The sequence below is a fragment of the Thamnophis sirtalis genome, unplaced genomic scaffold (genome assembly GCF_051295495.1).
Source record: "Thamnophis sirtalis isolate CommonGarterSnake01/CBP01778 unplaced genomic scaffold, rThaSir2_p1.2 scaffold_3, whole genome shotgun sequence".
NCBI classification, from domain to species: domain Eukaryota; kingdom Metazoa; phylum Chordata; class Lepidosauria; order Squamata; family Natricidae; genus Thamnophis; species Thamnophis sirtalis.
In genome coordinates this window covers 83,392,377-83,415,513 of record NW_028261383.1, presented here as the reverse complement: position 1 = coordinate 83,415,513, position 23,137 = coordinate 83,392,377, and the positions used below count along the sequence as shown (strand labels likewise).

Below are 23,137 nucleotides of genomic sequence, written 5' to 3'. Positions count from 1 at the left end.
TTTAATTCTAGGCTAGAGGTATGTAGCCTTTTCTGGGCCAAGAATCACTTTCTGGGCATAATTCTGAGTCAAACTTTATCTCTACCTTTTATCTTTATCTTTACCTCAAGCTTCCCACCTCTTTTGTAAGCAAAACCCACTCTTATGCAGGTATGTATTTTTTAAAGAATGATAATCCTTACTTGACAAATTTTAAAGAAAAAAATAAATATGCCACTTATGTTTGACTAGATAAAATTTGAAAAGGCACTTGGTTAATTTATGAACTGATCTTGGCAAGATTGTGGTTTTGAGGAAGTAATCAGTCTTGGTTCTCTTCTTTAATATGTTTTATAAGCTCAATCAGTTTTTTTCAAACTGCTATATCTATGTTTAAATTGCTCAAGATCACCTCAGGACCTGTGACCCACAGTTTCAGAAGTCCTAGTATAATCTCTGTAATATAATCAAATTTGTATAAGCAACCACTTTTATTTGATTGTGGTATACAACCTTTTGAGACGTGCATGTCAAATTTCTAAGAAAAAGAATGCCACATATGTTTGGCTAGATAAAATTTGAAATGCCACCTGCTTAATTTATGAGCTGATCTTAGCAAGATAGAGGAATCAGAAAAACTAATCAGTTTTGGTTCTCCTCCTACGTTTTCATAAGCTTGATCAGATTTTTTTTAACTGCTGTATCTTTGTTTAAACTGCTTGAGACCACCTCAAGACCTGTGACCTACAGTTTGAGAAGACCTAGTACAGGTAGTCCTCAAGTTATGAATGTAATGGAGCCTGCCTATTCCATTCCTAACCCAAGGATTTGTGGGAGTGAATCTTGTACCTTGAACGTGATCACTCCCTCATTTTGCTCATGCTTCACTAATCAAATGCCAGACTTGTTAAGTGCAATGAGTTATTCAGGGTGGGGAAGGCCATGTACTGATGGAACAGGCCACCTGCTTAAGACCACCCAAGACCTCCCCAACCCACTAAAATACCTCATGCTCCCCACAATTGCTTCTCCCCCACCCAACCTCCCATGGCTGGTCACTTATGTTGTGAGAATCAGTCTCCTCTCCACCGTCCCTGTTTCTTTGTCTGCTCCTAGCAAGCAGAAAGGGCAAAGGGAGAACAAGATGAGTACACTCTGTTCGGTTTCTCTGATCATTGAGCCTGCCTCCTATTTCTGGAGTGGAGGACCGCCTAAATGAGTCTCCTCCAAAGGATTTCAGGCGCCATGCAGAAAAGCATTTGCATGAAGTAAGGCTTTGGGGCAGTGAACTCGGATTAAACCAAGCCCCCCCTTAGCCATTTTTCCCATGGAGACTGGAACCTCCTATGTGCCCTGATCCCACAGGATGTCAGTCACCCATTCTCTGCGAAACTGGATGGGTGCCTGAACTCATCCGAGGTTATGCACCCCAGAAGTTTCCAGTCTTCATCTGTATGAACAGGTTTTGAGTGACCCTGGGGGATTGGAAACGGAGTGAAAAGCTCCATTTTCAAGCAATTCACTCCGTTTCCAACCCCCCTCCCAGTCCCACTCAAATACTTGTCCCCCTGATGGGGACTGCAAACTTTGTCTGCATGGAAATGGGGCTCTTGAAAACAGAGCTTTTCTTCAGACGAGGCCTTGAAGAAAGACCTTTCCTGGTGAAAACAAAGCTTTGGAATGATGCGCGCTTGCTCCAGAGGTCCGTTCTCAGCAGTAAAGGCTTTTTGCAAAGATGGCAAAAGGCTTTGCAAACATAGGGAAAGCCTCAATGTTTCAGGTTTTCCCTCCATTTGCAAAGCCTTTTGCTTCAGCTCTCATCCAGGCCACCATTTGCAGAGAACAATGGCCTAAAGTATCATGAGATTATGTGAGATCAATAGTGTGAGTTCTCATGCTACTAATCCAGGGTGATCTTGTGGTACTTTAGGCCTCCATTCTCTGCATACACACGGAAGGCCAAGAAAGTGAAGGCTCTCTAGATCTTTACAAGGAGAGTATCCACAGACCTAGTGCCTATGGAGACCCAGCGCAAGGGGAGGGAGAGGGAAAATAGACAGGACTAATGTTGCAGAGCCTCTACAGTTGTTTGTGAGAGCGAACAACTGCTTGGTGCTGCAACATTAATAGTTTTGGGCCTTGTTTGTAAACACTAGGGGACGCTTATCATGTAACGTCAAATATTTGCTAAGCGAACACTCGTAATCTGGATATTACCTGTATAGACATTTTCGCTGTGATATATTCAAATTTGTATAAATAGCCACTTGCTATTATTTGATTCTGGGATGGAACCCTTTGAGACATGCATGTCGACGGTTTTAAGAAAAAAAATACCACATGTGTTTGGCTAGATAACATTTGAAAAGACACTCGGTTTGAATTTCTTATGGAAATGTGATATGACATGTTGATTTGTACCAATTTCAGATGTTTCTTCTTAGAAGAACAATTCAGGACAGATGACGTGTGAAGCAAGAAGCAAGTGGCAACCAGACTTCAAAGAGATAAGAAGAAAGGTAGGTTTTATTTACATTGGAGGTGTGTGTGTGAGAGAATTGTCCTTTCTCTTTTGAATGCGGCTTAGAATTACTTTGTGACATCCAAACTAACTTTTTAGTCAAGATTATCACCCACATTACAAGTAAAATTCACTCAAAGTGTACAAGAATAATAATTATAAAGAGCAACAATATCCACTAGATGGCATACTGCGAAATATTTTTTCTACATAGAGCAGTACAGATAAGGAAAATAACTATAAATTCCTAGTTGAGTTTTAATCTTTCTGCTCATTATCCCAAAGGTGCTTTTTCAGGAGGCAACTGGATTTTCTTGGTTTTTCATTGAAGACGTTTTGCTTGTCATTCAAGAAGCTTCTTCAGCCCTGAAAGGATAATGGGAATGGAAGCATTTGTATTCCTTGAAGACAGCTGGTCATTTGCATCCTTTTAAAGGGTCTTCGAAGCACTTGGAGGTTTATTTGTGTCCTCAATATCACCCGAGTAATGCTCCTGGTTCCTGTAGTCTGCAATTTTTCTCTGAAAATCCATTCCTACTCTCACACCATTCAAAGGGTATTCATCCCAAATTGTATAGCTAAAAGTCTGTAAAGATTATCAGTCATCCAGGTCATGGTTGTCCCCAAAGATGCTTTTTCAGGAGGCCTTTCTTGTTTTTTCTTTGAAGACATTTCACTTCTCATCCACTTGAAGCACTTGGAGGTTTATGTGTGTCCTCAGGGTCATCTGAATAGGTATTCGGGAGAACCATGACCTGGATGACTGAGAATCGCTACAGATAATCTGCTCGTTACTTTAAGTGATATTTAAGTGGTGCATGCTAAAACATTATTGTCATAAAAAATTGCCTTGTTTTATTTTTTGCACTTTTGTGAACAGGTTTATGAAGCTCAGCTGTGCGTCTCTTAGTTCCTGTTTGAATAACAAATGACAGCATTGATTATAAACTAAAACATAGGGAAGCAACATGGCTATTTATCAATTGTGTCAGCTGCACAGGTTTTAAAGAGCAGAACCAAGTTGTGAATAGCTCTGGACTGAGTGTTTTTTGAACAGGATTATGAAGCTCAGCTGTGTGTCTCTTAGTTCCTGTTTGAATAACAAATGACAGCATTGATTATAAACTAAAACATAGGGAAGCAACATGGCTATTTATCAATTGTGTCAGCTGCACAGGTTTTAAAGAGCAGAACCAAGTTGTGAATAGCTCTGGACTGAGTGTTTTTTGAACAGGATTATGAAGCTCAGCTGTGTGTCTCTTAGTTCCTGTTTGAATAACAAATGACAGCATTGATTATAAACTAAAACATAGGGAAGCAACATGGCCATTTATCAGTTGTGTCAGCTGCACAGGTTTTGAAGAGCAGAACCAAGTTGTGAATAGCTCTGGACTGAGTGTTTATGTGTACATGGTGAGGTTTGGGGGATACATTTGCTGCACCTTTTTTATACATGCATTCACCCCAAACATACAAGGGGGGGGTCAGGACTTGGATAACAAGGCTGTACACACCACCTCACCTGTAGTCACTGTTGCATCTGGGTGTATGTCCGTACACTTGTTTGTATACAGTCTGAAAAATCTTTTCTGCTCTATTGTTGTAGTTTTAAAGAGCCAGCAGATGGTGCTCTCACACATTTTTTGGTTTGAGTGTTTTCTGCTGGTGCCAAATTGCTTTCTGGACTAACTGTTCCCACAAAGGGAAAAGCAGAAGGGAATCTCCCCCTCTCTCCCAGAGGAGAAGATAAGCTTTTTGTTCCCTTTTGTTTGGTCTTGAACCGTTAATAAGTTACACTTTAGATTGATTGCCTGACTTCACAGTTCAGATGGGGAGGAAGAAATAACTTTTATTGGCAGCTGAGCCATACTGACCCTAGGGAACAATTTAAATGGGAGGGGGTAGAAGGAGCACAGGTGCAAGCTCCTTGAGCAGCCTGTGCTTCCATGGAGCAATAGCATCAGTATGCTGATGATACCATGTAGACATCACCATCAGTGGTGGGATTCAATTTTTTTTACTACCGGTTCTGTGGGCATGGCTTGGTGGGCATGGAAGGGGAGGATACTGTAAAATCTCCATTCCCTCCCTGTTCTGCCTCGAGCATTGTAGGCTTGCTTGGGGCATGCAGTTAACTCCACGCTTAGGAATCTCTTTCAGATCAAGTTTATTATCAGGCATTCTTAATAGCAAAACTTAAAGTTCAGTGTTAAGATACTTCGGACTTTCCATAATCTGTCCCATCACGTGGTGTAAAAAGATGATGAATTCACTCCCATGCTGAGCACTCCCATACAAACACTACTCTTCCGGTTCACAAGGGCATTCAAACTGACTGGCTATAAACATTGCATGCGGGCAAAATGTCCCAGTGGCCAATCAGCAACACAGATGTGATCACATGTTATGGAACTACATTTCCCATAAGGCAGCACACTCCACATCCCAGGGGAAGGTTACTGCAAAATCCCCAATCCCTCCTGATCAGCTGGGACTCGGGAAGCAGAGAATAGATGCGGGTGGGGTCAGTCAGAGATGATATTTACCAGTTCTCTGAACTACTCAAAATTTCCACTACTGCTTCTCCAGAACTGGACAGAACTTGCTGAATACCACCTCTGGTCTCCACCCTGGGCTATCCAGGTGAAATTGTCAAGGTTCAGCCCCAGTGCCTGGAAGTTATAGGGATCTGATTGGGGAAGAACATGCTTTGGTTCAAACATGCAAAGACTGAGTGACCACGGGTTTTGACAATCACCTAAATATGAGACAGCAGTGTGCAGCAGTTGCCGCCACTGCCCAAAAAGTAAATATAATTCTTGGTTGTATAAACAGAGGCATTGAATCAAAATAATATGAAGTATTAGTACCACTTTATAAAGCCTCAGTAAGGCCACACCTGGACTACTGTATCCAATTTTAGTTATCACATTACAAAAAAAAAGATGTTTAGACTTTGGAAAAAGTGTAGAGAAGAGCAGCTAAGACAATTAAAGGCTTGGAGACAAAAACATATGAAGAACAGTTGCAGGATTTTGATTTGGCTATCTAGAGGAAAGAAGGGCTGACGGGGATATGATAGCAGTATTCGTGTATTCGAAGGGCTGCGACAAAGAGGATAGAGTCAATTCATTTTCCAAAGCTCCTGAGGGCAGGACAAGAAACAATGGAATGAAACAAGGAGAGAGGCAACCTGGAATCAAGGAGGAACTTCCAAATAGTAAGGACAATTAACCAGAGGAACGTGCCATCAGATGTTGTGGGTGCTTCTTCACTGGAGGTGTTTTAAGAAGAGTATCTGTATAGTATAATATAGTATATTATAGTATAGTATAAATCTTTATTACGGTCAAAGACCAGCAATACACATTACTTTTTACAATATGTTAAAAAGTACTGATGTTAAGATATAATTAAAAAGTATTGACGTTAAAAGTGGAAAATAACATACATGTTCTCAATTTATTCGGATCACTTCCTGGTTTACCTGGGTGCAAAGCCATTAAGTATGGAAGTAAATACAATGGTCCAAAAATTGTTAGAGATATGTCCAGATATTTGGTACAAGATGACAACTATCCTTCTGTAACCGGTTTTTTTTCTTGTGGACATTGCAGCAGCACAGAAGTTTGCCACTGCATACGTGGTAACCGGGTTTGTGTCCTGGAGGAGAAAGCCTAGATAAAAATTGTCTGCTCTCCCTGGCAATCTCTCTAATAAGGGGAGAATATGTGCAGACCTACAACCTCTGTATAGCTTGCAGTGTAATAGAACATCTGCGATATCTTCCACTTCTCCTTTACCACATATACAAGAGTTTGCTCTAGGTGTTCTCTTATACCTGCCCTGGAGGAGTGCTGAAGGAAGAATGTTAAATCTGGCTCTGAAGAAAGCTATTCTTTGTTTTGGGAAGATCAGGTCATTTAGATATCTTGCCGATTCCCACACACCCTGTTTGATTCTGTCCCTACTGTGGAAAAGCAACCTTCTTGGAACTCCATGTCCTTCATTCTATTGATTACTACTTGCTTTGCTTGATCAAAGCCTAGGGACATTAAGAATATTGGTGAGAGCCTGGGAAGAAGGCGGGGCTTAACAGTGAGAAGATGGAGTTTCAGGCTATTCCTGAAATTTCTCTATTCCGAAGGATTTTTGGACGAGTCATTGGACTCTAGCTGTCCCGTAGAAGACAGTGAAAGGTGAGGGGAGATCCAGTGACCTCAGAGACGATCGCAAAGTCTCTGGGGGGTGTTGGAATTATCCCCTCTTGCCAATTCCTTTTTGGATTAGCTGCATGCTAACCGAAACTGCAGGTGCCCCTAAGAATGGTTTGAGTGGATTCACCTGGTAAGCTGATTTTATTACTCAAAGAGAGACAGTCCGCACTAAAATTTAAGCTAATTGAAACCAAGAACAGAAGAATCCAGCGGCGAATCGGCTTTTTTTTAATGGATTTATGGCTGGTGGTTACTCTACTTCTTAAATGTTTTGAATGCTGTTTATGTGGATAAAGGAAAGTTTACTTTACTTCAATACTTCCTCACGGTTCTCCTTAAGTGGGCTGTAAACCAATTTATTATAATTTGGCTTCTTACAACCTGACACTTTTATTGCTTGGCTGTGTTAGTTTAAGACCAGATAAGACTGCATAGCTCCCAGCGTGTCCTTAAATTTCATCTACGTCACATCATGGCGTCTCTACTTGCTCCAAGTAATTCATTCCAAAAGATTTTCTCCGTCTTTTAGAAGTTATTTGATACTTATGAAAAATCTGAAAAAATATCTGGGAAAAAACTGGACTATTTGTTATCTTTAACACTAAAATACGAAGGAAAGAGTCAGAATGTTGAATGTTTGAGTGCTCCTGAAATTCAAATGAAGAATGTTATTTCTCAACTTGCTGACACGCCAGGCGTCTGTTCTACTTCGGAGGCAGAAAGAGAAAGAGATGCAACGTTTGAAAGTAGAAGAGCCACACAGAAAACTTCGGAGGCAGAAAGAGGAGGGGGAACCATACAGAAAATCTATTTCAAAAGACAGAGCGTAGAAGGAATGAGAAACATTAAAGAATATGTACTTTATGAAACATTATGTGCAGAATTTTTGACAACACCTTTGAAAATTCAGGACAAATTGAATGGAGTATACGAAGGACAACATTATTACATCAGAGGCATCCTAAGCAAAAAGGTGCGAAGATATTTCTGTTTGGACTTGCCTATAAAAACTTTTGGGGAATTTGTTTTAAGAATGGTAAGAGGACTTTGCTATTGGAGAGACATAGGCTGATAGATTGAAGAATACAAATGAAAACTAGCTAAATCTAATTACTCTTATTTGTAATAGATATAGCTGAATAATAATTGATATTGATAGTAATGTATATAATGTGGAGTTGATATGATAAATAATAATTGGATATGAGAAAGGAAGGTTGGAAATATTTTTGGATTATATATAAAGGGTTTTAATTATAATAATTATTACTATTATAAAATAAAATATATACAGTTAAATGTTAACTAATATGGGGAAAATGTTATGATATATGATATAACTATATAAAGAAGGGAGAATGATAATAAATTATACTGTATGGAAGATGGAATCTTTGGTATTAAATACTATGGACGTTCAGCTAAAATAGGATATGAGGATTTGATGTTAATAGAGGATTTTACAAACAAGTAATGAAATGTCAGCATGTGTCTGTGGATTAATTCTTTGGCATAGTTAAGGATGAAGGATGTTTAAACAACTATAGTCAATTAAAAGTGGAGGTATAATGATGTTACTATGGTAAACATTTGAGTTAAGATATTTGAATTAATATGAAATAATGGAAGAGATGTACCAAAACATGTAGTAACCAGCTGATATCTTTTTGTTTTGATGATATATACCTGTGTTCGTTTTTTCCCCCCTCTTTTTTTTGTTTTGTCTTTTTTTTATTCCCTGCCTTGTCTTTTTTTTTCTTTGTCTTTTTTTGCTCTCTTTTTTGTGTGTTTCTTTTTATTTTTTATTTTCCCACTGGTGTGGGTATGTATTGTTTAAGAATATTATTATTATTAATATCTTTAAATAGTAATTACAGTCAAATGAAAATGGATATATGATGATGGTGATATGTATGAATATCTGAGTCAAAATGCTTGAGTTATGTTTGTTGACTGTGGAGGAGATGTACCAAAGTTTATTTGTGATCGACTGATATGCTTTTTATAGCACATAAAGAAAGATGTTGTACTTGTTTCAAATTAAAAATTAAAAAATTTTAATTAAAAAAAAAGAATATTGGTGAGAGCCCATAAGAGCCAAGCTTGTGATCAAATGCCTGTTTCCAGGGGGAGGGGAAGTTGTCAGTCAACACTAATGGGGACAGTCCCTCTGGAAAGAAATGCATTTTAAGCTAACGAATAATCATCATCTTCCTGGCTCTTACCTTAATTTGAGGCATGCCTGTCTCAATTCTTAACTGGGCATTTGGCGTTCCGTTGGGTGCAGCTAAGATGGCTCGCAGGAATTTGCTTTGTATGGTTTCTAGCAAGTCTTTCTTTGCAAGGATTCATGTTTGCGCCCCATATAGAATTTGTGCCAATGTTTTGGCCTCAAAAAGTTTTAAGGCAGCAGGTACTAACTGACCTCCGCCTGTGTAAAAGAAAGCTGGTCATCAGTGCAGAGAACCGGTTGTTAAATAATTTGAATCCCACCACTGAGTTTTTTTCCTTGAGCCTTTGAGTCATGATTTGTGCTGCCCGAATTGAATGAAGGTGTGATTTCTGCCTCAATCACCATTTTATTGTTTTATTGCTGTTTGTAGGTTCATGTTCCACAGGTTTATTTATTTTTTGTTAGGTTGATAAGCCACCCAGACTTACCTTGATTGAGTTGGCTGACTGTGTGTAATGTTACCAATCAATTGATATGGTATCTAGAGATGTGGAAAATGGTTCTCTCCTGACATATTCCAAGCCTAAATTGACTATTTTGAGTGTTTTGAGGATGGAACAAAATATATGTGTTTTTGAGTCTGAAACAAAATGTGGCTGCTTTGAGATGGATGGCTTTCAGTAGGGACATGCAAAACATTTGTTCCTTGAAATGTTCCAACTTCGAAATATTGATTTGAGAGTCCCAAGCATGAAACAAAGCATAGATTTTAAGAGTTCTATAAGGAGTATGAAACAAAATACATTAAAACAAACCAAAGTGTGAACCAAATCCCCTTTTATTGGAGCAGCTCTAGATTTAATACCGCTGAATCCCCAAAGAAACTGGCTAACAATTCCAAAACTCAGAGAATAACAATAGAAAGTTATGATCCTGCCCTTATGTGTCATTGAATCTTGTGCATTTTAAGCCATTCCCTCATCTACAGGGAACCTCAACCACATCTCCAGGTCCCAGAGAGGACCTACCTGGGAAATTGCTATGAAACACAAATCCCATCTTCATTTTGTGTTTTAAATGTTTTCTTTTGGGACTAAACACTACACTTTTTTTTTTTGGAATCACCCCCAAAATGATTGCCTCCTCATGCTATGGATTGGAGGTTGTCCATAAACCTTTTATAAAATCTTATTTTGTAAAAGAGTTGCATTATTGTTGTTGTTGTTGTTGTTGTAACCCTGCAGTCTAATAGACATTGGGAAACAGAGATTGTGGAGCAAAAGAAACTCAAAAGCAGGTTAGGATGCATAGTTCATTTTATTGATGAGTGAAATTAATTTCGAAGTTATTCCCCGGCTAAGCAAACAAAAGTGGAGGGAAAAAGGATAGAGGAACAGCCATGTTGCTTGGAGTAATATCTCAGTCCTCTGGATCTGAATTGCATTACTCTTTACATTTTCCATAGTAGTTCAATGTTATTAGTCCACGACTTTCACTATGAAAAGAAAGATATAGCACAGAATTTGAAAAGTCAGAAGATGTAAGCTTTTTCACAAGTACAAACCCAACACATTTTACAGCAACTACAATTGAAACATAGGGTCTACTGTAATTAGCAGAATTAACCCTTGCTTCATCTTGGCTGGTATGAATGAAACCGATACTTACACAAGTGCATTGCAGAAATAGCATCTGTTGGCATAGGTCTGACCATTGGAGGCACAATGGGGCTGGTATTCCCTGGTGCATGCTTTTCTGGGATAGTTAGTGCAATCAACCTTCGGAGAGAACAACATTGGTTTTATCTTCCCTTGGTTAATCTAAAGCTCCTAAAGATCTTGTAATCTTCCACATTCAGTGTTTTCCAATTTGTAGAATTCCATGTGGGTAGACTTCAACTCCCAGAAATTTCTGCAATGGTCATACTGGTTGAGGAATTCTGGACAATGAAGTCTACATACCAGAAGGAATTGGCCATGTAGAGAATCCATGAGGACCCCGGTGATGCAGTGGTTAGAATGCAGTATTGCAGGTTAATCCTGCCCACAGCCTGGAGTTTGATCCTAATGGGCTCAAGGTTGACACAATCTTCCATCCTTCCAAGGTCAGTAAAATGAAAACCCAGATTATTGGGTGCAATGTGCTGATATTTGTAAACCACCCAGAGCTTTTTGTGCTTTTTGGGAAAAAAAAAACACTTTTGGGACAACCAGGACCTGGATGATTGAGAATCTCTGTGGACAACTTTGGAAAACCTTCTTGAAATCAGGCTGCCCTGAGGTTATGTGTCTTTTGGTATCAGATTAAAAAACCTACGTGCTTATTACTGACTTAACTTTCTGTTATTAGGCCATCTTGCTCTTTTATGGATTGTAACCACTTGTAAGATTCTCTTAGTAAATGGGCTACAAATATTTTGTATAGATACAAAGGGCTAGGACCAAAATTTATTTGGCTTTAGTACTTGCATTGAAACAATGTTCCTAATATGATTGCTCTTTAAAACAGGTGGAAGGCAGTCCAGTCTAGAACTACTGCATTTCAAAGGAGAAACCAATTTTTTGTCCCAGACCCTTTATCTAATAATATTAATTCCTTATACTTAGGGACAGGGTTTAAAATCCTAAGATAGTTTTGGCATGAAGGCATGCCATTCTAGGAGCCATTCATCTGGATTCACTATCATGGAGAGAGACAATTGGGCAGCAAATGGATGACACATTGGCATCTTTCTTTCAACATTTTAATCCTGTTTTGAGTTTTCAGCATCTATATTTGGAAGGGGTTGATAGTTGGATGTCTTGTCAGGCAAAACAATGGGATTCTAGTAATGAAGACTCCCTTTCATGGCAAGCTTGACACTGCAAAAAGTAGCATCTTTTTGTTATTTTTAAAAATCCAAATTAATGTACCAATAAAGGAGAATATTTGTAGCTCAGGGTTGAAATGAAGGGTCCTTAGTGCTCTCTGAATTTATTTGTTTTCTTGCAGACATTTCATTACCCAAACTAGGTATCATTGTCAGTGCTAGTGTGGATTACCAATTACCTAGTTTGGGTAATGAAACATCTGCAAGAAAACCATCAAGCTCGGAGAGCACCAAGGAACACCCTTTCCCCCAAATTAATGTATTATGCTCTTCTTGAAGTCATGTACTTTCCGAATATTAAGACGAGGAAGAAGACATCTAAATTATTATTCAGTTCTCCAATTATGTCTATTATACTGTAAAGTCTATTTCCTTGAATTTATTCTATCTTTTCCCCCATGTAACATAAATCACAATTTTACCATTTCATAGCAAAAACTGATTACATTACATAATCCATAAAGTCCATATAAATTTAATCCCAGACATTGATTTCATTGCTATCTCCTCCCCCCCCCTCACCCCACCTTTGCAAAATCATTACATATCTAAATCTTCAACTATGATCATTTGGATTTATTACATAGTTGACACTTACGGCCTTGTCTTCATCTTCAAGAGCATCTAAAAAGAAAGATCAAATCCATAAACAATGTAATGTAAAACCATAGCTTGAATAAGGACCAACTAAATAATTTCTTTTACTGCAAAAAAAAAAGAGTATTTGACTTTACATGTTTCTTTCTGTCTGAAATGCAAATATATTCAAATTCATATAACTATCACTGAATAATAGTTGTACTAAACATGATGAAAGTAAATATTTATTTACAAATAAATGGGGACAGTAGGACAGTAGGCACCAGTGGTGGGTTCCGAATCCCATTGCAACCAGTACAGTGCAACAGGGCTGGGCATCCACCACATGAATGCATGCAGCATGCGCATGCACACACACAGTGCACACATGCGTCCTTACCGCCCGTAACACTCCAGCTGCTTGGTAGAGCATTGCGCAGGCGCCATACGCTCTGTGCACATGCATGGAAGCCCCCAAAACCTCAAATACCAGTAAGGAGCATGGGCGGGCAGATGGGCCCTTTGGAGCACTGTACCGAAACGGTACCTGGTGCTCCTGGCAGGCACCGGTGCTGGTGCACGCCCCCTTACAGACCTCTTAGGAATGGGGTGAGGTCCACCGTAGACAGTTTAAGGTTGAAGCTATGGGAGTTAATCAGCTGACAACATAAAAGCAAAAATAAGCAATCAAAAACAACTATAAAGTTATAATCCTTTTGGTGGACTACAGTGCTGGACTAAGTATAATGGATAGTTAGTTGATTAAAGATTTAGTTGATTAAAACCAGGATTCATGATCAAAAGTGCTTTCTGGGTCTTTAAAACTTGAAAGCTGCTTAGCTTTAAATTTTGGTATCTGTTGGTGTCAGGATTGTGGACGGCTGCAGTTTTATTTTCTAAAGATTCATGTGATTTCTCTATAAATTGTAATTTGGTGTTCGAAATCCCTCATAAATACAACATTCCTGTAAAGGAGCCTTTAAAATGCCCCTTTTTGTAAGGCTGAGTGGATAATGGGGATCTAAGTCTCAAAATGCCATGTACCTGAAAAGAATCTTTTGCAAGATGATGCTCGGCTTACCTGCGTACAAAAAGAAGAGGGCCAGGGTGAAAAACAGGCAAAAAGCGACTTTCATGTTGGTAGGAGAGGATAAACCACACCAAGCTCTTCCACTGAAATGTCTTCTAGCTATCACAGACGCAGGTGCTGTTTAAACTCTAGCTAGGCGTTTATGAGTATATATAAGCATATTGCCTCTTATCTTCAAAAGAAGATAAGAGAATGTTGACATTGCAAGTCCCTATAGGCACTTTTCAGTTTCCCCATTCTATTAGTATAAGGGAATGTGAAAGGCTTGTATTAGTCAGCTTCTATTAGTAAATATTGAGCGAATCTTGGGAACAGTAAACATTTGTTAAGTCATAAATCATAAGCAAGTAAATCATTTATACGTTCAAAGGGGAAATGTGAAAAATATCATTACTCACCAAATAACAGTTATATATATTAAAGAACACAGAGAATATAGTTCTTAGATAGCCTTGCGATAATCTTCATGTGTTTCTAGATATGATCCGGATTATGAAATTCTACCACAAAGCATTGAAATTGTGTTATTATTACAATTGATTGAAGAGCTATGGCTGAGAAGAATGGCCATTTTGCCATTTCTTGAAGAGCTACTCTATATGTATTCTTGCAATCTAGCAGCCAAGAGGCTGTTTCTCAATCTTGGCAACTTGTGCAATGAAATTTCATTTTAATGTATGCCGATTAGTATACATTTAAAATTATTCTAAGTCTAATTTTAAGGTATATGAAGTTCAACTCACAGAATACCTATTTCCTCCAAGTCCCGTAATTCTATAAGTTATTTTCTGGATATGTGAGTTCACGAATATTTAAATAGAAAAATAAAGTGATTAAATCAGTGGTTCCCAACGTGGGGCCCACGCCACACAGGAGGGCAATTTGACTTTTAATCGGAGCAATTTGAAAATGAGCTATTAACTGAATTTTTGAAAGCCCGCTAATTTTTCTTATATATTTGTTATGAAACAGTTGTGTTTCATTTACCTATTGTTGTCTTTGTTAAAGTCCATTTCCTAGGGCCTGGTCTGAAAAGGATATCCTAGCTGGGGTTGGGGGAGCAACTACAAGTCAATCAGATGTGTTCCCACTAAGGATCATGGGACTGGCAGAGTCTCTTCCTCTCTCTTTCTTGTGGGCTTTGTTGCAAGGAGGTTGCAGGGAGAGCTGCTCTGTGGGGAAGACAGAGTGGATGGCTGCTGGGGGAATCCCAGCAGTGAGGATACAGAACCAGGGCCCAGGTTTAAGTAAGACATTGTTAGATTTACAGTTATTTTTAGTCTGTGTTTTCCCTGTGTTTTAAAAATCCCTTTTCTCTCAGAGCAATCTGGGGCTGGGTCACATGTGTGTAGACCTTGCCTGGCCTGTGTAATTCACTCCACCTACTGAACTACCAAAGCATTTCCTGACTAAGTTGCAGATTCAAACCAAGTGAGCAAGTGGGGGGGGGGGCGTCATAGGTTACAACCCCCCTTTCATTCATGATAATCTTATTATTCATACATTATGCTAAGAATGTTTTTTTTAAATTTCCCTTTTTCTGAGCCATCATTTTTAATAGTTATTTCTTTTAATAATTTGCATCTTTGGAACCCTGTTTAAACCAAGTTAATAGCCTTTTTGGCTTCCTCCATGCGAGTAGGAGTTCACTTTTTGAATAGTAAGAATTATATAGGGGGGCATCAGGATTTTAGAGATGCTCACGTGGGACATGGCCAGAAAAAGTTTGGGAACCATTGGATTAAATAGTATAGTGTGTATGTTATCATATTACAAATAAAACAATGTCCAAACTTCTGCTAAGTGCTACATCAATATTCCTTAAATTAAAGTGCTAAATGTGTAAGGAAATTGTCACCTTTTTCCACCTAGAATTAAGGTTGCTTGCAGAAATTGTGGTATAGCTTCAGCCTTATATGACTGAAATGGCAATTTCTCAGCCCCAGCTATTCAATCAGTTGTAATAATAAAGCAATTTCATAATCGGGATCATATCTAGAAACACATGCTCAAGGTTATTGTGAGGCTTTCTTAAGAACTACCGTATTTTTTGGGAGCATAAGACGCACCGGAGTATAAAACGCACCAAGATTTTGAAGAGGCAAATTAAACGAAAAAGTTTTTGCACTCTGCAGACCTCCCCAAAATGGCCCATTTTTCTCAAGAAAGCCCCCCCTCTTTTTAAAAGGGTAGAGTACTCCTGGGGAGAGGGGGCAAAAATGAACAAAAAACGGCCCATTTTTTGTTCATTTTTGCCTTCTCCATCTTATTCTTCTGACATCAGTGGCTGAAAATTTTCCTTTCTTCTTTGGAGGGACTAGAAAATATGATTAGTTTAGGAAAACAAGCATCTGATATCTGAAGGTTAATCGAGTTTAGTGTTTTCCCTTTCACATACTTGTGACTTTCCTTCCTCCTTAAAAGTGCAAAGTTGTAAGAATGGCAAACAATACAATAAGTTATATACATAACACACAAAGGTGGTCTTTCTCATTTTTAAATTGTAGGCTAGAGGTATGTAGCCTTTTCTGGGCCAAGAATCACCTTCTGGGCATAATTCTGAGTCAACCTTTATCTCTACTTTTTATCTTTATCTTTACCTCAAGCTTCCCACCTCTTTTGTAAGCAAAACCCATTCTTATACCGATGTTTTTTTTAAAAGAATGGTAAACTATACTTGACAAATTTTAAAGAAAAAATAAATATGCCACTTATGTTTGACTAGATAAAATTTGAAAAGGCACCTGGTTGATTTATGAGATGATCTTGGCAAGATACTGGTTTAGAAGAAATGTCTTGGTTCTCTTCCTTACTATGATTTCATCAGCCTGATCAAGTTTTTTAAAAGTGTTGTATCTATGTTTAAACTGCTTGAGACCACCACAGGACTTGTGAGCCACAGTTTGAGAAGTCCTAGTATAGTGATTTTCCTTGTGATATAATCAAATATAAGTAGCCACTTGCTTTTATTTGGTTCTGATATGGAACCCTTTGAGACATGTGTTTCAAGTTTCTAAGGAAAAAATGCCACATTTGTTTGGCTAGATAAAATTTGAAGAGAGACTTGATTTGAATTTCTTATGGAAATAAGATGTGATAGAGGCACACATTGAGTTGTACCAACTTGAGATGTTCCTTTTTAGGTGAGAGCTCAAAATAGAAGCAGAAAATGACAACCGGCCTTCAAAAAGGTAAGAAAAAAGGAAGGTTTTATTTATATTTTTCTGGGCCAAGAAATTATCTTCCCTTCTGAAAGGGGCTTAGAGTTATTTTGTGACATCCAGATCTACTTTCACTTTTTACTTAAGACTATCATCCACTTCTCAAGCAAAATGCACTCATTCTGGGCAGCCATAGGATAAATTACAGAATAAAAGAGTTGGAAGGGACCTTGGAGATCCTAACCCTAACCCTAGTTCAACCCCCTGCTCAAGCAGGAAACCCTATATTATTTCAGACAAATGGCTCTCCAATCTCTTCCTAAAAACCTCCGGTGTTGTGGCACCCACTCATATCATTGACTAATTGTTCTAACTATCAGGAAATTTCCACTTACCGTAGCTCTAGGTTACTTTTCTCCTTGATTAGTTTTTCATCAATTCTTTCTTGTCCTGCCCTCAGGTGTTTTGGAAAATAGCCTGACTCCCTCTTCTTTGTGGCATCCCCTTAAATATTGGAACACTGTTTACATGTTACCCCTATTCCTTCTTTTCATCAAACTAGCAATACCCAACTGCAACTCATCAAACTAGCAATACCCAAACTGCAACTCTTTCTCATATGCTTTAGTCTTTTAAATAAATAAAGGGAGACTAGTATAGATCTATTTCAAGCTATTTAGCTCTCATCAGCTAGCCATACCCTTACTGGGATTTGAACCTGGGCTATATTGCATACTAGGCAAACATCTTAGCCATTAGGCCACAGGCTCTTATCCGTTATCAGTGAAGCCAGGGTGAAAGATATCTATTAGATAATTACAACCCGCGGTATGCCCAAATATGGGAGGAAGATCACTACTTCCATTCTCTGTCCTTCGGCTCGTCACAAGAGACCATCCAGGCAGAAACCCAATATTTTTACTGTTGCCTTTTTGTTACATTTTGTTGGATTTGTGCTGATAAATAAATAAAGGGAGACTAGTATAGATCTATTTCAAGCTATTTAGCTCTCATCAGCTAGCCATACCCTTACTGGGATTTGAACCTGGGCTATATTACATACTAGGCAAACATCTTAGCCATTAGGCCACAGGCTCTTATCCATTATCAGCGAAGCCAGGGTGAAAGATATCTATTAGATAATTACAATATCTATTAGGGGTTTTCTTTAAAAAAAAAACATCAGCTTTCCAAAACTTCCAGATTCTTGTATCAAATAATTGTATTACTTTTTACAAAGCATACACAATATGTATAATGTTGTGTAGTTCAGATAATGAAAAGAAATAAAAGGACTAGGAATTATCTCCTTAGTTACCTTTGGAAAAATGGTTAGTCTATTTTTTGTGTAGAGCAAAACCAATAATAATAGCACTTAGACTTAAATACCACTTCATAATCAGTGGTGTGTTTCCATTATTTTTACTACAGGTTCACTCATGCACATGATGCTTCTGCACAAGGGCATATGTGTCCGGGTGGGTGGCTGGAGCCTCCCGCTGTCACCTGATCTGGGCCGAACCAGGAGCAACCCACCTCTGTTCATAGTGCTTTACAGGTTTGCCTGAAATACTGTATTCTAATCACTAGGATTACAATTTTTGTATATACAAAACCACCTAGATAATATACTGGATTGAGATCTGAAATAATTAGTTTTGGTTTTTCCCTTTATAAGTGATCAGGCAGTTGCTTCTGTGGAGAGCTAACCATTTTTTTCCAGGTTTAAGTTTCTTGTAAAAGCATCTGATCAGTCGGTTCTCAATGGTTGCAACACAATCAATGTGCATGCTCACTTTGAGCAATTCACTTCCTCTTCTGTAAACTGATATTGTGACCATCCAGAATCTTAATTGTGCAAAAACATTTCCATTGCATAAACATGATTCTTCTTTTGTCTTAAGTGCTTCTTGGGCTAAAATACCTTGTAATCCACCAGGGGTTTTACATGTTCTTCAGTTCATAATAAAACATTAGCAGTCCAATCCTTTCATCTCACACATTCTTCAAAAAGTTTCAGAAGTTTCAAATGTAATGGCCTAAATGGAATGCTATTAAATTTATTTATTCATTTCTTTATGCCACCCAAAGTCATCTTAAGGGGAGATGGTTGGCATAAAAATTTAATAAATAAATAAAAATATTTAAAATAATCTACTTGCCCATTTCATAATACCATGTTTCACCCAAAATAAGACTGGGTCTTATACACACACACACACACACACGTGTGTGTGTGGGGGGGGGGGCTAATACAACTGCCTAATATGTAATACAGTCCAGGTTCGATTCCCAGGAAGGATATGGCAAGCTGATGAGAGCTAAATAGCTTGAAATAGATCTATACTAGTCTCCCTTTATTTATTTATCAGCACAATTGCAACATAAATGTAACAAAGGCAACATTAAAAAAAAAAGGCTTTCTGCTTGGATGGCTCCCAGAGTGAGTCGATAGACAGAAAAGGGAAGCAGTATGCTCCCTCCCATTTTTGGGCATACCAGGGGTTGTGACACATACCAGGGGTTGTGACACAATATTTCCCTGGCTTAGCTGATAAAAGAGGAGAGCCTGTGGCTTAGTGGCTAATATAACTGCCTAATATGTAATACAGTAAGGGTATGGCTAGCTGATGAGAGCTAAATAGCTTGAAATAGATCTATACTAGTCTCCCTTTATTTGTTTATCAGCACAAATGCAACACACACACACTCACTCACTCACACACACACACACATTGTGGTGATCAACACTGGATGCACTATTCCAAGTGTGGTTTTACCAAGGCTTTATAAAGTGGTACAGCTAGTCCTAGACTGATGACCACAGTTGAGGCCAACAATTCTGTGACTAAGCAAAACATTTGTTAAGTTAATTTCTCCCATGTTACGACCTTTCTTGCCATAGTTTTGTGGCAGTTTAAGTGAATCCCTACAATAATGTGATTGTTAAGTGAATCTGGCTTTCCCCTTGACTTTGCTTGTCAGAAGATCACAAAATGTGATCATATGACCCAGTGGTAGGTTTCAATTTTTTTTAGAACCTCTTCTGTAAGTGTGGCCTGCTTTGTGGGAGTGGCTTGCCAGTCATGTGACTGGATGGGTGAGGCCAAATTGTAAAATGTGGTGAAACTCACTTAACAATGCTCTTGCTTAGCAACCAAAATATTGGCTTAGAAACTCTGACATTTGAAGCACGCAAGTCTTAAAGCTGTCAAGTTACAAGACCCTTGCACCCCTAACCCTTAAAAAAAAAACCAGGGGTGTTCAAACTTGACAGCTTTAAGACTTGTGGACTTCAACTCCCAGAATTCCTCCTCTCATCTTCATCTTGATGATGTGCGGATGGGCGGGGGAAGTGAGCGGGAACTGGTTCTAAGCGGCACTGTAGATTTGTGGAACCTCTTCTATAGAAGAGGTTAGAAGTGGCAGGAACCCACTTCTGATATGACCCCAGGACACTGCAATTGTCATAGATATAAGCCAGTTGCCAAGCAGCTGAATTTTGATCACTTGACTATGGGGATGCTGCAATGGTCTTAAATGTGAAAATAAAAACAAAGATATAAAATGGTTAGTATGTGTAAGGTAAGAATAATAATGTTTAATATTGATATATTATTACTAGAAGATAGTAAGAAGAATAATGGAGAGTTTTATCATGTTTAAATGCTTAATATATTATAATATTAAACTTAGGGAAATAATGTTAATATGAACATGAAACATGTGGCAAAAGATGAATGATATTGCACAGAGATGTTTATACCCAGATGACATAGTGCTTAAGGAAAGATGTTTATTTTTGTAATTGAAAAACAATAAAACTCTTTTAAAAAATGTGAAAAAGGTTATAAATAACTTTTTTCAGTTATGTTGTTACTAAGTGAACTGTTGTAAGTCGAGAACTACCTGTATCAACCCTTTGTGTGATTTTGATTCTATTCCTCTGTTAATTATCCTAGGACTGTGTTGCCCTTTTTGGCAACTTCAGCATGACATACAGTACATACATACATACATACATACATACATACATACATACATACATACATACATACAACAGAACTCTGAGGGGGATTATCCTGCATAATAAGTAGTAGTAGTATAATAAGTATTACCCTGCATAAAAAGTAGAGACTTGTGTTGATTTTTGTGTTAAGACCTAAAGTTATCAGAGACTTCTAAATAAATTATTTGCGTTCGTGTGTATATTTATAGATAATGGTTATCAATATGGATGTAGATCTTTATAGATTTGGCAACAGAAATGAAAGTAGATAAGGACTAAAGATAAGAATAAGTATGGACTTGAAAGGCCCAAATGGCAATATCACTGAAACAACATTGATAAGTGTTGTAGTTGTAAAGTGAATACATTCCTATATGATCACACCCACTTATAGACTGTGTTTGTTAAGCAAATAACCTACAGTCATTAAGTGCCACATGATGTGACCATGAATTGCAACTTCCTATCAGTTTCCCCATTGAGTTTGTTTGTTGGAAGCCATCTGCAGTCAAGTGACTGTGGGTCACTGTGATCATTGTAACTATCTGCTGGTTGCCAAGCACTTGAATTACAATTGCATAACTACAATTTTTCCCACAGAGAGAAACTTTCTCACAGAGGAAACAAAAGTTGTTAGGTTGAAAAAAGAAGAAGAAAAGGTTGGTTAGAAGAGTTGAGGACAGAAAAAACCAAGTTGGATTTTACATAGTGCTGAAGATTTATTTCTTCTAGAGAAGCCTGGGACTAGGTTCCTAATATTCTTGCATGAAGTCTGGATAAAATCATCAAAGAAGAAAAATAGACACCAGTGAACATGATTTCCTGGGTTTGATGGCCCCAAGAAAGAAAATCAGGTATTGCCAGCCCAAGGGAGAATTCCAACCAGTTTAATGAACACCTTTGTTCAACTCTAAAAGGGGAGGATGTTGTAAGAAAAACTATACACAGATATTCTTCATTTAGCAATTGCCTCGTACAGTGACATTCAGAGTTATGATGGTGAAGAAAGGGTAACTGGATCACTCCTCACATTTACAAGCTTCACAAGTCTGTATAGCAAAGGAAAACTGAAGGAAGATCATGAGAGTCTCAGTTTCACTTAGCAACTACTAAGTGGTCACTAAACAAAGACTATCAGCACTTACATAGTGTCAAGCTTAAGCTAATTACTTGACATGCAGAGAAGACCCCTAAAATATGGGGTGCCGCAGGGTTCGGTCTTATCCCCTCTACTATTTAACATATACATGAAACCGCTGGGTGAGATCATTCGGAGGCACGGGATAAAATACCATCAATATGCGGACGATACGCAATTGTATCTGTCCGCCCCGTGCCAACTCAATGAAGCGGTGGACGTGATGAACCAGGGTCTGGAGGCCGTTAAGAACTGGATGAGCGCTAACAAACTGGTACTCAACCTGGACAAGACCGAGTGGCTGTTATGTTTCCCTCCCAACAATTTGGCTAATGTTGCATCTATCAGGCTGGGGGATCAAATTTTATACCCCTCAGATAGGGTTCGTAACTTAGGAGTCCTCCTGGATCCACAGCTGACTCTCGATCATCATCTGTCGGCTGTGACCAGGGGGGCATTTGCCCAGGTTTGCCTGGTCCGCCAGTTACGACCCTACCTGAATTGGGAGGCTCTCACAACAGTCACTCGAGCCCTTGTGATCTCTAGGCTGGAATACTGCAATGTGCTCTACATGGGGCTGCCCTTGAAGTGCATCCGGTGACTGCAGTTAGTTCAGAATGCGGCCGCGCGAGTGATAGTGGGCGCACCACGGTTCGCCCACATAACACCCATCCTCCGCGAGCTGCACTGGCTACCTGTTGATCTCCGGGTGCGCTTCAGGGTGCTGTTGACCATCTTTAAAGCCCTTCATGGTAGTGGATCTGAGTACTTGAGAGACCGCCTTCTGCCGATTACCTCCCTCCGACCAATAAGATCGCACAGACTGGGCCTCCTCCGAATCCCATCCGCCAGTCAATGTCGACTGGCGACTACACGGAGGAGAGCCTTTTCTGTTGCAGCTCTGACCCTGTGGAACGATCTCCCCGTCGAGATACGCACCCTCACCACCGTCCAGGCCTTCCGCGCAGCCCTCAAGACCTGGCTCTCCCAACAGGCCTGGGGATAAGTCTCTAATTTGCCCCACCCGAGTGTTGAATGTTGAATGCAAGTTGTGTTTTTATTACTTTATTTTGTTCACATATTGTTTATTTTGAATTGCACCCCCTCCCTAATGATTGTAAGCCGCCCTGAGTCCCCTCAGGGAAAAGGGCGGCCTATAAATCCTAATAAAATACTCAAAAAAAAATACTCAAAGACTTGACTTAGATTTATTTATACAGATAGCAATGAACCATTGCCATATTCCTATTTTCTTCTAGCTAAGACTAAAGAATGTAAAAAAGAGTAAAGTCCCCTGAAATCAGATCAAGCAGCAATGGATGGAAACTAATCAAGCAGAGAATCACCTGTGAATTAAGGAGAAATTTCCTGACAGAACAATTCAGTGGAACCACTTGCCCC

The 23,137-nt window shown here is 38.8% G+C and overlaps 1 protein-coding gene across 1 annotated transcript; it reads right to left on the bottom strand.

Annotated features, from left to right (window-relative positions):
- Positions 1-10,188: 10,188 nt before the first annotated feature.
- Positions 10,189-13,581, bottom strand: LOC148048041 (ovomucoid-like). The gene is made up of 4 exons (XM_087709382.1): positions 13,420-13,581; positions 12,358-12,383; positions 10,559-10,668; positions 10,189-10,385 (listed from the first exon to the last, which is right to left on the bottom strand). The coding sequence occupies exons 1-4, from the start codon at positions 13,472-13,474 to the stop codon at positions 10,334-10,336; spliced, it is 243 nt and encodes an 80-aa protein (XP_087565508.1). The 5' UTR covers positions 13,475-13,581; the 3' UTR covers positions 10,189-10,333.
- Between the last annotated feature and the right edge of the window lie 9,556 nt (positions 13,582-23,137).

Excerpts from the sequence above, each read along its gene's own strand:
- LOC148048041 (XM_087709382.1), bottom strand. The coding sequence starts at position 13,474 with ATGAAAGTCGCTTTTTGCCTGTTTTTCACCCTGGCCCTCTTCTTTTTG. Across the intron at positions 12,384-13,419 it reads CCTCTTCTTTTTGTACGCAG|ATGCTCTTGAAGATGAAGAC; the intron begins GTAAGCCGAGCA and ends CTTTCTTTTTAG. Across the intron at positions 10,386-10,558 it reads TATTTCTGCAATGCACTTGT|TGAAAGTCGTGGACTAATAA; the intron begins GTAAGTATCGGT and ends TTCTTTTCATAG.